Source organism: Bubalus bubalis, chromosome 11, assembly GCF_019923935.1.
Source record: "Bubalus bubalis isolate 160015118507 breed Murrah chromosome 11, NDDB_SH_1, whole genome shotgun sequence".
Classification (NCBI taxonomy): Eukaryota; Metazoa; Chordata; class Mammalia; order Artiodactyla; family Bovidae; genus Bubalus; species Bubalus bubalis.
The window spans coordinates 77,893,873-77,907,689 of record NC_059167.1 but is presented as its reverse complement, the minus strand read 5'-3'; the positions used below and the strand labels follow the sequence as shown (position 1 = coordinate 77,907,689).

The window sequence follows — 13,817 nt, the reverse complement described above, 5'->3', positions numbered from 1 at the left end:
CCCTTATTCCTTGGAAGGAAAATTATGACCAACCTACATAGCATATTCAAAAGCAGAGATATTACTTTCCCAACAAAGGTCCATCTAGTCAAGGCTATGATTTTTCCAGTGGTCATATATGGATGTGGGAGTTGGATGGTGAAGAAAGCTGAGCATCGAAGAATTGATGCTTTTGAACTGTGGTGTTGGAGAAGACTCTTGCGAGTCCCTTGGTCTGCAAGGAGATCCAACCAGTCCATCCTAAAGGAGACCAGCCCTGGGTGTTCATTGGAAGGACTGATGCTGAAGCTGAAACTCTAATACTTTGGCCACCTCATGGGAAGAGTTGACTCAAATTGGAAAAGACCCTGATGCTGGAAGCAATTGGCGGAAGGAGGAAAAGTGGATGGTGTAGGATGAGATGGCTGGATGGCATCACCAAATCGATGGACATGAGTTTGCGTGAACTACGGGAGTTGGTGATGGACAGGGATGCCTGGTGTGCTGCGATTCATGGGGTTAAAAAGAGTAAGACATGACTGAGCGACTAAACTGAACTGTACTGAACCATCTAAAGGTTTGGTCTGAATGAAACAAATATTTCAAAGGATAGATTCCATTGGGCTCCTTATTCCTCACCAATTTTCCACAGTTCCAGAAGGGGCTCATCCACTTACTCAGTCTCATATTCATGGAGTTCTGAGAATAATCCATCTGAGATGGTCATTCATGCCCAGAAATCCTCCATTGGTTCCAATGTAAGATAAAATGAAATCTTAATCTTATTCCACAAAAGAGCAAATGAGGCCATCTGAACTGGAACTTTTATCTCCTGACACCCTGGTGTCCTTTTGTAATCACACTAAGTCCACACTTTACATCTGCTACTCAAACTCACTTAACAGATATTAAACAGAGAAGAGGACCCCTCACTAGTCCCTACTGACTAGCTGCTGCTGCTGCTGCTGCTGCTGCTAAGACAGTTCAGTCGCGTTCAACTCTGTGCGACCCCATAGACAGCCGGTCACCAGGCTCCACTGTCCATGGGATTCTCCAACCTACTGGAGTGGGTTGCCATTTCCTTCTCCAATGCATGAAGGTGAAAATCGAAAGTGAAGTCGCTCAGTCATGTCCAACTCCTAGTGACCTCATGGACTGCAGCCTACAAGGCTCCTCTATCCATGGGATTTTCCAGGCAAGAGTACTGGGGTGGGTTGTCATTGCCTTCTCCGACCAACTAGCTAGGAAAAGACATTTGATGTGGAATCAGTCACCAAAACAGGAAGTGGAGGAGAAGAAGAAAAGGCACAAGTTCAGAGTCAAGACAGACCTAAATCCAAATGTCAGCTCTTCCACCTTTGTGACCCAGGGCAACTCTCTCCTTGGAGCCTCAGTTTCTTCATCTTTAAAACTGGGACAGTAACACCTACTTCAGATCAGCCTGTTGTAAACAGTCAGCAGTAAACTGTAATTGCTTCCCATTCCTTTCCTTCTTTTCTAAACCACATGGAAAGAACCCTGACCAGTAGAAAGCACTTGTGTAGGAATTATAGTATATGTGACTATTTTTAATGTATATATCGGTCATTCACTCTTTCTTCAAGAAATACCCAGTAGAGAATCCCCTGGCAGTCCAATGGTTAGGACTCCAAGTTTCCATTGCAGGATGTATGGGTGGGGAACTAAGATCCCACAGTGGAAAAAAAAAAAATACCCAATATAAACTCAGTAACAGTAACAAAAAGAATTTAACTCTGAAAAAGAGCTAAATCAAAAAGATATCTTAATGTTATTGAGTCAGCCAAATGCAATAATCCAAACACATTAAATACTCACATTAATGTGGAAAAAGTAGTGGTATGTTGAGTCCTTTGCTCATATAATATGGGAAAGGAAAATCACTAGAAAATATTTGGGGAGCACTTCTTCCAGGTCTAAAATTTTTCAAAGTATTCTAAATAAGCAACTTTTTCATTTTCCCATGGAAAAGATCAATGAATGCTGATGACTTCTAGTACCATTTTGACACAGTATATATGAAATACCAAGTATGGAATCACCAGCTTCCCTTCAGTACCAGGTGGAGAAGAAAGAAGGATTTATGAGGGAGTTAAATATGCTAGAACACCTTGTACAGAAGTAACCCAAAAGGGTCACATTTTAGAATCAGTTCGTTGCAACAGCAACCCCATGTGGTAAATATACTTGGACAGAAGAAATGTTTCCCAGGAGTCAATAGGTCTCAGTTCAGTTCAGTTCAGTCCAGTCGCTCAGTCGTGTCCGACTCTTTGCGACCCCATGAATCACAGCACGCCAGGCATCCCTGTCCATCACCAACTCCCGGAGTTCACTCAGACTCCTGTCCATCGAGTCAGTGATGCATCCAGCCATCTCATCCTCTGCCTCCCCTTCTCCTCCTGCCCCCAATCCCTCCCAGCATCAGAGTCTTTTCCAATGAGTCAACTCTTCACATGAGGTGGCCAAAGTACTGGCGTTTCAGCTTTAGCATCATTCCTTCCAAAGAACACCCAGGGCTGATCTCCTTCAGAATGGACTGGTTGGATCTCCTTGCAGTCCAAGGGACTCACAAGAGTCTTCTCCAACACCACAGTTCAAAAGCATCAATTCTTTGGCGCTCAGCTTTCTTCACCATCCAACTCTCACATCCACACATGATCACTGGAAAAACCATAGCCTTGACTAGACGGACCTTTGTTGGCAAAGTAATGTCTCTGCTTTTGAATATGCTATCCAGGTTGGTCATCACTTTTCCTCCATTGACTAAGCGTCTTTTAATTCCATGGCTGCAATCACCATCTGCAGTAATTTTGGAGCCCCAAATAATAAAGTCTGACACTGTTTCCACTGTTTCCCATCTATTTGCCATGAAGTGATGGGACCGGATGCCATGATGTTCGTTTTCTGAATGTTGAACTTTAAGCCAACTTTTTCAATCTCCACTTTCACTTTCATCAAGAGGCTTTTTAATTCCTCTTCACTTTCTGCCATAAGGGTGGTGTCATCTACTTAAATGAGGTTATTGATAATTCTCACAGCAATTTTGATTCCAGCTTGTGTTTCTTCCAGCCCAGCGCTTCTCATGATGTACTCTGCATAGAAGTTAAATAAGCAGGGTGACAATATACAGCCTTGACATACTCCTTTTCCTATTTGGAACCAGTCTGTTGTTCCATGTCCACTTCTAACTGTTGCTTCCTGACCTGCATTCAGGTTTCTCAAGAGGCAGGTCAGGTGGTCTGTTATTCCCATCTCTTTCAGAATTTTCCACAGTTTATTGTGATCCACACAGTCAAGGCTTTGGCATAGTCAATAAAGCAGAAATAAATGTTTTTCTGGAACTCTCTTGCTTTTTCCATGATCCAGTGGATGTTGGCAATTTGATCTCTGGTTCCTCTGCCTTTTCTAAAACCAGCTTGAACATCAGGAAGTTCACAATTCTTTGGCATTGCCTTTCTTTGGGAATGGAATGAAAACTGACCTTTTCCAGTCCTGTGGCCACTGCTGAGTTTTCCAAATTTGCTGGCATATTGAGTGCAGCACTTTCACAGCATCATCTTTCAAGATTTTAAATAGCTCAACTGGAAGGTCACCACATCCACCAGCTTTGTTTGTAGTGATGCTTTCTAAGGCCCACTTGACTTCATGTTCCAGGATGTCTGGCTCTAGGTCAGTGATCACACCATCCTGATTAACTGGGTCATGAAGATCTTTTTTGTACAGTTCTTCTGTGTATTCTTGCCACCTCTTCTTAATATCTTCTGCTTCTGTTAGGTCCATACAATTCCTGTCCTTTATCGAGCCCATCTTTGCATAAAATATTCTCTTGGTATCTCTAACTTTCTTGAAGAGATCTCTAGTCTTTCCCATTCTGTTGTTTTCCTCTATTTCTTTGCATTGATCGCAGAGGAAGGCTTTCTTATCTCTTCTTGCTATTCTTTGGAACTCTGCATTCAGATGTTTATATCTTTCCTTTTCTCCTTTGCTTTTCACTTCTCTTCTTTTCACAGCTATTAGTAAGACCTCCTCAGACAGCCATTTTGCTTTTTTGCATTTCTTTTGCATGGGGATGGTCTTGATCCCTCTCTCCTGTACAATGTCTCGAACCTCATTCCATAGTTCATCAGGCACTCTATCTATCAGATCTAGGCCCTTAAATCTATTTCTCACTTCCACTGTATAATCATAAGTGATTATCCATGCAATTTATGGACTGCCCATCATATTTCTTTGTTAAAGGTAGAAGCCAATAGTTTGGTATGATCACGTTGACCACGGGGTCTATCTAAGGCAATGGAAAATATTCTGACTGAGGATCCAGACAAACCAGTTGCCAGCAATTTTCTGGACGTGATATTTGTGCAATAGGCCCTTAAATCTATTTCTCACTTCCACTGTATAATCATAAGGGATTATCCATGCAATTTATGGACTGCCCATCATATTACTTTGTTAAAGGTAAAAGCCAATAGTTTGGCTTGATCACGTTGACCATGGGGTCTATCTGAGGCAATGGAAAACATTCTGACTGAGGATCCAGACAAACCAGTTGCCAGCAATTTTCTGGACGTGATATTTGTGCAATTTTATGCAAATCACTTTGGAGAAGGCAATGGCACCCAACTCCAGTACTCTTGCCTGGAAAATCCCATGGATGGAGGAGCCTGGTAGGCTGCAATCCATGGGGGCGCTAAGAGTCGGAGATGACTGAGCAACTTCACTTTCACTTTTCACTTTCATGCATTGGAGAAGGAAATGGCAACCCACCCAGTGTTCTTGCCTGAAGAATCCCAAGGACGGGGGAGCCTGTGGGCTGCCGTCTCTGTGGTCACACAGAGTTGGACACGACTGAAGTGACTTAGCAGCAGCAGCAGCATGCAAATCACTTATTGCCTGAGAAGCAGTTTCTTCACTTCTATAAGAGATTGTGTAGACTAATTAATCAATTGTGGAGGTTAATTAATTAATTTTACTTAATAAAGAACTTCCATAATAAAGTTCTTTCTAAATTACATATTTCTATATAAATACAACTGTTTAACATATGAAATATCACATGACCAAAACAATGATCCTACTTTTTCAGAACAGCAAATAGAACTTGACTTTTCTGTGTTGCCATCTATTAACTGACTTAGATTATTAATGTATCAAACAATAAAAGGAAGAAACATTAGACGCTTTTCTATGCTGCAGCCTTGGGAATGAAAGTAATCATTAATAATTGTGTTGTTATGGGTTGAATTTCATCATTTCCCACCTCCCTCACCCACTCAAAATATATGTTGGAGACCTAATCCCTAGTACCTCAGAATGTGACATTATTTAGAGAGTGCTCTTTAGAGAAATAATCAAGTTAAAATGAGATGTGGGTGGACTCTAATCCAGTATGACTGGTGTCCTTATAAAAAAGGGAAATTTGGACACAGAGATGAGAATAGTAAAGGGAAAACAATGTGAAGAGACACAGAGAAAAGCTGTCCATCTACTAGCCAAGGAGAGGGTCCTGAAACACATCCTTCTCTCACAGCCCTTGGAAGGAACCAGACTTGCTGACACCTTAATCATGGACTTTGATTCTCTACTTCAAGACAACAAATTTCTATTGTTGAAGGCACCCATTTTCTCACAGTGGCCTTGGAAAACAAATATATGGTACTAATAATTATGTTATATAACATATATTCTCTTTTGAAAAACCTTTTTTGTGTTCAAGAGATCTGGGTCAACACAGGAGTATAAGCTCAGTTCAGTTCAGTTCAGTTGCTCAGTCGTGTCTGACTCTTTGCGGCCCCATGAATCACAGCACGCCAGGCCTCCCTGTCCATCACCAACTCCCGGAGTTCACTCAGATTCACATCCATTGAGGCAGTGATGCCATCCAGCCATCTCATCCTTTGTCATCCCCTTCTCCTCCTGCCCCCAATCCTTCCCAGCATCAGAGTCTTTTCCAATGAGTCAACTCTTCCCCTGATGAGGCCAAAGTACTGGGGTTTCAGCTTTAGCATGATTCCTTCCAAAGAACACCCAGGGCTGATCTCCTTCAGAATGGACTGGTTGTATCTCCTTGCAGTCCAAGGGACTCACAGGAGTCTTCTCCAACACCACAGTTCAAAAGCATCAAGTCTTCGGCACTCAGCTTTCTTCACAGTCCAACTCTCACATCCGTACACGACCACAGGAAAAACAATAGCCTTGACTAGATGGACCTTTGTTGGCAAAGCAATGTCTCTGCTTTTCAATATGCTATCTAGGTTGGTCATAACTTTCCTTCCAAGGAGTAAGCGGCTTATAATTTCATGGCTGCAGTCACCATCTGCAGTGATTTTGGAGCCCCCCAGACACTGTTTCCACTGTTTCCCCATCTATTTCCCATGAAGTGATGGGACCAGATGCCATGATCTTCCTTTTCTGAATGTTGAGCTTTAAGCCAACCTTTTCACTCTCCACTTTTGCTTTCATCAAGAGGCTTTTTAACTCCTCTTCACTTTCTGCCATAAGGGTGGTGTCATCTGCATATCTGAGGTTATTGATATTTGTCCCAACAATCTTGACTCCAGCTTGTGCTTCTTCCTATATACATGCATTAGTGTTATTTTTTTATATGTACTGAAATTAAAAGAAAAAAGAATAAAAAACCTCAAAGCCCTGTTAAAGCAAATTTTAGAAGGTTCTGGCGATTAAGAAAGAAAACTGTGCCCCTATAGCAAGAGTCACCAACTGGAGATACATTTTAAATTTTTAAAAGGTGACTTTTCCCTGGTTGTTAAAATAATGAATTCTAAATACAGAATGTGGAAAATATGGAAAAGTATAAAAATCATGTGAATGCTATATCCAATAAATATCTTTGGTAATATTTGGGTATATATCTTTTATTCCTTTGTCTATGTATAAATATTTTAACAAAACTGGACTGCATATGCATATATGCACAAACACATAAATACGTACATACACTTTGGGGTACCCTGGATTTTTTAATGTTATTTCTGAAATATTTTTGCCTATTAATAAGTATATGTAGAATTTGGATTCTAGTTGAAAATATTCCTCAACATATTCCATAATAGAGATGTACTATAATTTATTTACCAATTTTCCTCGAGGTAAATATTTAGATTTTAGGAAGAATACTATATAAACACTGTTATACATATATATGTCTAAATTTCCAGTTATTTCTTTGTTAAGGATTTTTCCATCTTCATTTTTTACATGACCACTTATAAAATAACATAAACTTACAGTTATTTCTTTAGACTAGCTTCTACAAAGGGGATTCCCTGGGTTAAAGTGTAAGAATATTTTAAGACTCTTGGTAAATATTAATTTATTCAATCAACAACATTTGCAGATTTCCTACTTGGATCAGGCACTGAGCTAGACACAACATCCCCTTATGAAAATGATCTTGTCAAAAAGAAAAGAATGTTTAAAGCAGTGACAGTCTTCATGATAACTGCTGTGATAGGGAAAGTACAGCATCATGGGGACATACAGGTAGGAAGATTACTTTGGTTGTGGATTCCAGGAACATTCCCAGCTGGAGTGACACCTGAACTGAAATGTAAGGAAGATGGATGAATCTGGTAAAGACTGGGGCAAGTAGGAAGAGGCCAAAGGAACAGCTTCGGGAAAGACCTGGTAGCGCCTGTGGGAGCACAAGTGGAGAGCACTTGGGTAGATGGTAGTTCCACTGTTTGATATAGAAACAAAAAAACAAAGAATGAGTTTGTCTTTTTTGTTTCTTTTGTTTGGGGAAAGGGAAGAAGATGAAAAGCTAAACTAACACTTAATTTTAAGTATTTCTGGATTCTTGCAGGGAACACAGAGAAACTTATTAGCAATTAAAAAAAGGTCAGAGGAGGAAAGACTGAAGGGAATACAAAGTGGCTCCATGGAGGGTGGTTCCTCTTAGAGAGAGATGTCTCCCTAGCCTCCAGGCAAGGGTGAGTTCTCAGATGGATGCAGCAAAATATAGCTCTCAGGAAAACCAGGATAATAAGCCCCCAAAATGCTTCTCTACTCCTACCGTCTCTAAAATATTAACATTATATTTCAGAATTGAAAACTGTGATTCCATAAGTAATTAAAAAAAAAAATGTTGGTACTTCCCTGGTGTTCCAGTGGTTAAGAATCTGCTTTCCAATGTAGGGTATGTGGGTTCGATCCCTGATTGGGGAACTAAGACCCACATGCTGCAGAGCAACTGAGCCCATGCTCCAGAACAAGAGAAGCCGCGCATCTTATCAAAGACCCAGTACAGCCAAAACATAAAAAAAATAACAATAATAAAAAATGCAATGTTGCTTAAAATAGAATAAAATGTTGCTTGATGCAATTTAACCACAATGTAATTAAATAGGATGATACTAGCTCCTTTCGTAAAAGCAGGTTTCCAGGATAAAAGATGGTATACAGGTTCAAGTGATGTGACAAAGGCCAAAGTAAAGTAACTTAAAAACAAGACTGACTGTATTTCCTTCTCATGTAACAGTCCAAATATAAGCAATTCAGGGCAGATGTAGGAGATCCATAGCTTTGGTGATGGTCTTAGTCCATTTGGGCTGCTATAACAAAAATACCACAGACCAGAGGTATAAGGAACACACATTTATTTCTAGCAATTCCGAAGGTTAGGAAGTCCAGGATCAAGGTGCCAGTGGATTGGGTATCTGGTGAGGACCCTGGTTCATAGACCACCATCTTTCTGCTGTTCTGTCATATGGAGGAACAAGCAAAGGAAATCTCTGGGGTGCCTCTTATTTATAAGAAAACGAATTCCATTAAAAGACCTTCACCCTTACAACCTAAGAATTTCCCAAAGGACCCATGTCCTAATACCATCACACTGACAATCACGTTTCAACATACAGATTTTGGCAGGACACAAACATTCAGTCCATCAGTTCAGTTCAGTGTCCAACTCTTGGCAATCCCGTGAACAACAGCACACCAGGCCTCCCTGTTCATCACCAACTCCCCAAGTTTACCCAAACTCATGTCCATTGAGTCGGTAATGCCATCCAACCATCTCAGCCTCTGTCGTCCCCTTCTCCTCCAGCCCTCAGTCTTTCCCAGCATCAGGGTCTTTTCAAACAAGTCAACTCTTTGCATCGGGTGGCCAAAATACTGGAGTTTCAGCTTCAATATTAGTCCTTCCAATGAACATCCAGGACTGATCTTCTTTAGGACAGACTGGTTGGATCTCCTTGCAGTCCAAGGGACTCTCAAGAGTCTTCTCCAATACCACAGTTCAAAAGTATCAATTCTTCGGCACTCAGCTTTCTTTATAGTCCAACTCTCACATCCATACATGACTACTGGAAAAACCATAGCCTTGACTAGATGAACCTTTGTTGACAAAGTAATGTCTCTGCTTTTTAATATGCTGTCTAGGTTGGCCAGAACTTTACTTCCAAGTAGTAAGCATCTTTTAATTCCATGGCTGCAATCACCATCTGCAGTGATTTTGGAGCCCCCAAATATAAAGTCTGTCACGGTTTCCCCATCTATTTCCCATGAAGTGATGAGACCGGACATGAAGTGATCTTCGTTTTCTGAATGTTGAGCTTAAACCAAATTTTTCACTATCCTCTTCAACTTTCATCAAGAGGCTCTTTAGTTCTTCTTCACTTTCACCATAAGGGTGGTGTCATCTGCATATCTGAGGTTATTGATATTTCTTCTGGCAATCTTGATTCCAGTTGTGCTTCTTTCAGCCCAACGTTTCTCATAATGTACACTACGTAGAAGTTAAATAAGCAGGGTGACAATATACAGCCTTGACGTACTCCTTTTCCTATTTGGAACCAGTCTGTTGTTCCATGTCCAGTTCTAATGGTTGCTCTATGACCTGCATACAGGTTTCTCAAGAGGCAGGTCAGGTGGTCTGGTATTCTCATCTCTTTCAAAATTTTCCACAGTTTATTGTGATCCACACAGTCAAAGGCTTTGGCATAGTCAATAAAGCAGAAATAGATGTTTTTCTGGAACTCTCTAGCTTTTTCATGATTCAGCGGATATTGGCAATTTGGTCTCTGGTTCCTCTGCCTTTTCTAAAACCAGCTTGAATATCTGGAAGTTCACAGTTCACGTATTGCTGAAGCTTGGCTTGGAGAATTTTGAGCATTACTTTACTAGCCTGTGAGATGAGTGCAATTGTGCAGTAGTTTGAGCATTCTTTGGCATTATCTTTCTTTGGGATGGGAATGAAAACTGACCTTTTCGAGTCCTGTAGCCACTGCTGAGTTTTCCAAATTTGCTGGCATATTGATTGCAGCACTTTCACAGCATCATCTTTGTTGGGAAGCGTAGTGCAAAATAGCCGTAAAAGGAGAAAGTCCCTGGGAAAATGGCGAAGGGCCAGACGTACTCGGCTTTGCACTATGGACAGAAAGACATCTCCTGCCTTTGGTTATGCTCGGCGCGAAGAGTTAATAATAAATAGGGATGTTACTTGTGAGAGCGGGTTGTGGGAGAAGCCCATGAGTCATTTAGAGCACGCTGTTCTTGAAATGTTTCTACTGATTATGTGTTAACTCTGTATGCGCTCCGCTGGCCGCATACTTTAAGCTCTTTGTTCCTGCTTCTATAAAAAAGCTTGACTGCAGAAATAAACTTGTCAGTCCTTGCAAGAGACTGTCCAAGTGTCCTTCTTTCAGGTTCGTCGCTTCCAAGTCCTGGGGAGAAAATCCCCAAAAATCTTCAGTCCATAGCAGTGACTAAGTTTCTGATTGCTATGCCTCCCTCAAAACCCACTTCTACTCAGGGTCCAACACATATGTACAACAATCCTCACAACAGTCCTTCCAATTATCTCAATTTTATGATTTAGGAGATGAGGCACATAGATTGTAAATGGCTAATCCACTCTGACATAGTTACTAAGAAGAGAATCATAAAATATAATTTATGCTTAGTCCTCTTTCCATATTCTTAAAATGAGATAAAAGAGAGGATAAAAATGAATATTATAAATAAAAACTCCATTGAATGTCTGCTTTTACTTAAAAGTTACCTGGTTATAAGGAACATTTTCCAGAACATTTTTCCAGAATACTGGAAAAAAAGAATACTAAGCTAAGTTTCCTCCTCAAGGTCAAACAAGCCAATTACCAGGACCAAATGACAAAACAGAACTTCTAAGGAAGTTATTTGCTCCCTCCTAGCCACCTCAGTCGGAGAAGGTAATGGCAACCCACTCCAGTACTCTTGCCCAGAGAATCCCATGGACGGAGGAGCCTGGAAGGCTAGAGTACACGGGGTCATGCAGAGTCAGACACGACTGAAGTGACTTAGCAGCAGCAGCAGCAGACACCACCTCAGTAAATGGGGGAAATATAGACTTGAGCACACAATGTCTCTTTCCTAGTCCTCCATTATAAAATGCTCTTCCTTAGTCATCCTCCCACATCGTTGGCTCTGAGAAGTCCACTGAGCCAAGGATATATCTCTTCTAGATCTTGCTCTAGTTACCCAGATCCCAGGATTCCCTGCACACAAGGATTCCCCAGATCCACTTTTAAGGCCGGAATGTGCTTCTTGCAAGGACCTTCTTCCCAGATGTAGATATTCCACCAGTGTATACACAACCCAAGCCCAAGGGGTAGTCAAGGAATGGCTCTTTGCAGGGATTGTAATCATGTTCAGTGAGGTATACCCATCAAGAATAGAATCCAAAAATAGATCTGGATATATATAGGAATTTAGTATACTATAAATGCAGTATCCCAAATCAATGGAGCAAGTGTGAAGTTTTCAGTAAGTAGTGTTCTTATGAATGTCGATCCATTTAAAAAAAAACAAATGAAAGTCTCTACATAAAAATTAATTTCTTTGGGGATATACTCCTTTGAATCATATGGTTCAAAATGGAGCTGTTAATTTCTTGCAGAATCATCCCCCACACACCACTAATTAATTGGTCAAATGTAGAGCAAAGCTGGGCTAACCCTAGTAGCCACCACAACTTCCAGAGAACAGCATCTGGCTCACACTGAGTCAACCAGAGCCCTTTCTGGGAAGTTCTAAGTTGAAAAGAGAAATAAAGAGAGGCATTGAGTCCAGTCTTTCACAAGGGTATAGGGAAGAAGATGTGAGCACAGGAGCTGTAATCGGCCTACATGTTTAAAGGACGTACTTAAATCCTCCACTGTTTTGAATCCTCCTCACATTATGTCTCACTTGCTTCCTCTCTCCTTCCTTCAGAGTCAAATTACCTCTACTTCCTTTTGTCACATAGCATTTTATGCACTTCTCTGTCTGAGCACTTACCAAACTGTTTTGAGTTAGCAGTTTACTGTTCATTCCTACAACCAACACTTTTTATTAACAGGGACTATTTTGGGAATGAGGGCTACACCACTGTTGAAATCTGTCTCATCCTGGAGTAGCCTATAGGCTGAGGAGAAGTGGAGTGGCTAGACTACACGCCTGAGAGGCAGGCTGTCTGGGTTTCAATTTACTGTTGAGCAGTTCTGTGACTTCAGTAAGATACATAAATTCACTGAGCTTGAATGCTTTCATCAGCAAAGTGAAGCTCATGAGAAGAGTTGTGAGAATTAAAGGGGTTCGCAAATGTTTGGGATCACATCTGGCATCTGCAGATCAAGGATGGTTTCTTCACCTCTTTATGATCAGTGCTCAGCAGAGTATCTGGCACACAGGATTTATTTCAATATATACTTGCTAATGAACAAATTTTGTGCCTTTACCAAAAAAAAAAAAGCAACAATTTAGTTATAATGAAGGACAAATTCTGGAGCCACAACATCACATTGTGGAGGGATATTAAGGCTTCAGGAGGTTTTCTGTACTCAGGGGTTTGTATTCAGCTCTCCCTGCGGCCCCCACCACTGTGTCGCTCACAGCACAGAAGTACAAGGCAGAGTCACTCCCGAGAACAGATGGTTTCTTCAGGTGGAAAGAGGTTTGGCTCTTGTTAAACTCAGCCTCAAAACCATAGTTGCCTTTAACCAAGGTGTCCCCTCTGATGTATTTCAGAAGGAACTGGAGAACCTGATTGTGATGCTGGACATACCAAAAAAGATAAGGGCTCCAGGAAACTGAATACGTGCACTTCACAGTCACTGGATCCCCTTCCGAGACAGGGACCTCAGCTTCTGGCTGAGTCACCGACTGAGCTCTCAGCCCACCTGTAAAGTAACGCACATCAGTGAAGCCTGAAAAATAACGTAAGCGGGTAATACAAGTGCAAAACGGGAAGGGAACATCACTCACTGAGTGTAAACAGAATCCCAAGTGTCCAGATGTGTGCAGAGGCCATGGTTCAAGCTGGGCTGGAGGGGGGCTCCTTTGCAGCTCACCTCTGCTGGAGATATGGCACCACCCCCAGAGACTATGTTCTCCACGAGCACAGCGTTTTACAAATGCCCCCTGGTGCTTCCTGGCACCTGTATCTTCTCTCTGTAGAGCAAGCTCTTCTCTCAGACCTCTGTGAGAAGCAAGACTGCAGAACCTCCTGCACTCAAGACAAACCTCACAGTGCAGCGCCCCCTAGAGCCCACTTAGAATCAGGAGACTTTCTACAAGAGTAGCTGAGCTGCTTGGAGAAGTCAATGGCAATCCACTCCACTACTCTAAGTACGCTAAGAGTCGGACACGACTGAGTGACTTCAGTCTCACTTTTCACTTTCATGCATTAGAGAAGGAAATGGCAACCCACTCCAGTGTTCTTGCCTGGAGAATCCCAAGGATGGCAGAGCCTGGTGAGCTGCTGGCTATGGGGTCGCACAGAGTCGGATACGACTGAAGGGACTTAGCAGCAGCAGCAGCAGCAGTTAAGCACTAGTTAA

The 13,817-nt window shown here is 41.6% G+C and overlaps 1 gene segment (V, D, J or C); it reads right to left on the bottom strand.

Annotated features, from left to right (window-relative positions):
• Positions 1–12,698: 12,698 nt before the first annotated feature.
• On the bottom strand, positions 12,699–13,441 carry LOC123464688. The segment is given in 2 exon segments: positions 12,699–13,157; positions 13,243–13,441. Coding segments are annotated over 2 exon segments (411 nt in total).
• Between the last annotated feature and the right edge of the window lie 376 nt (positions 13,442–13,817).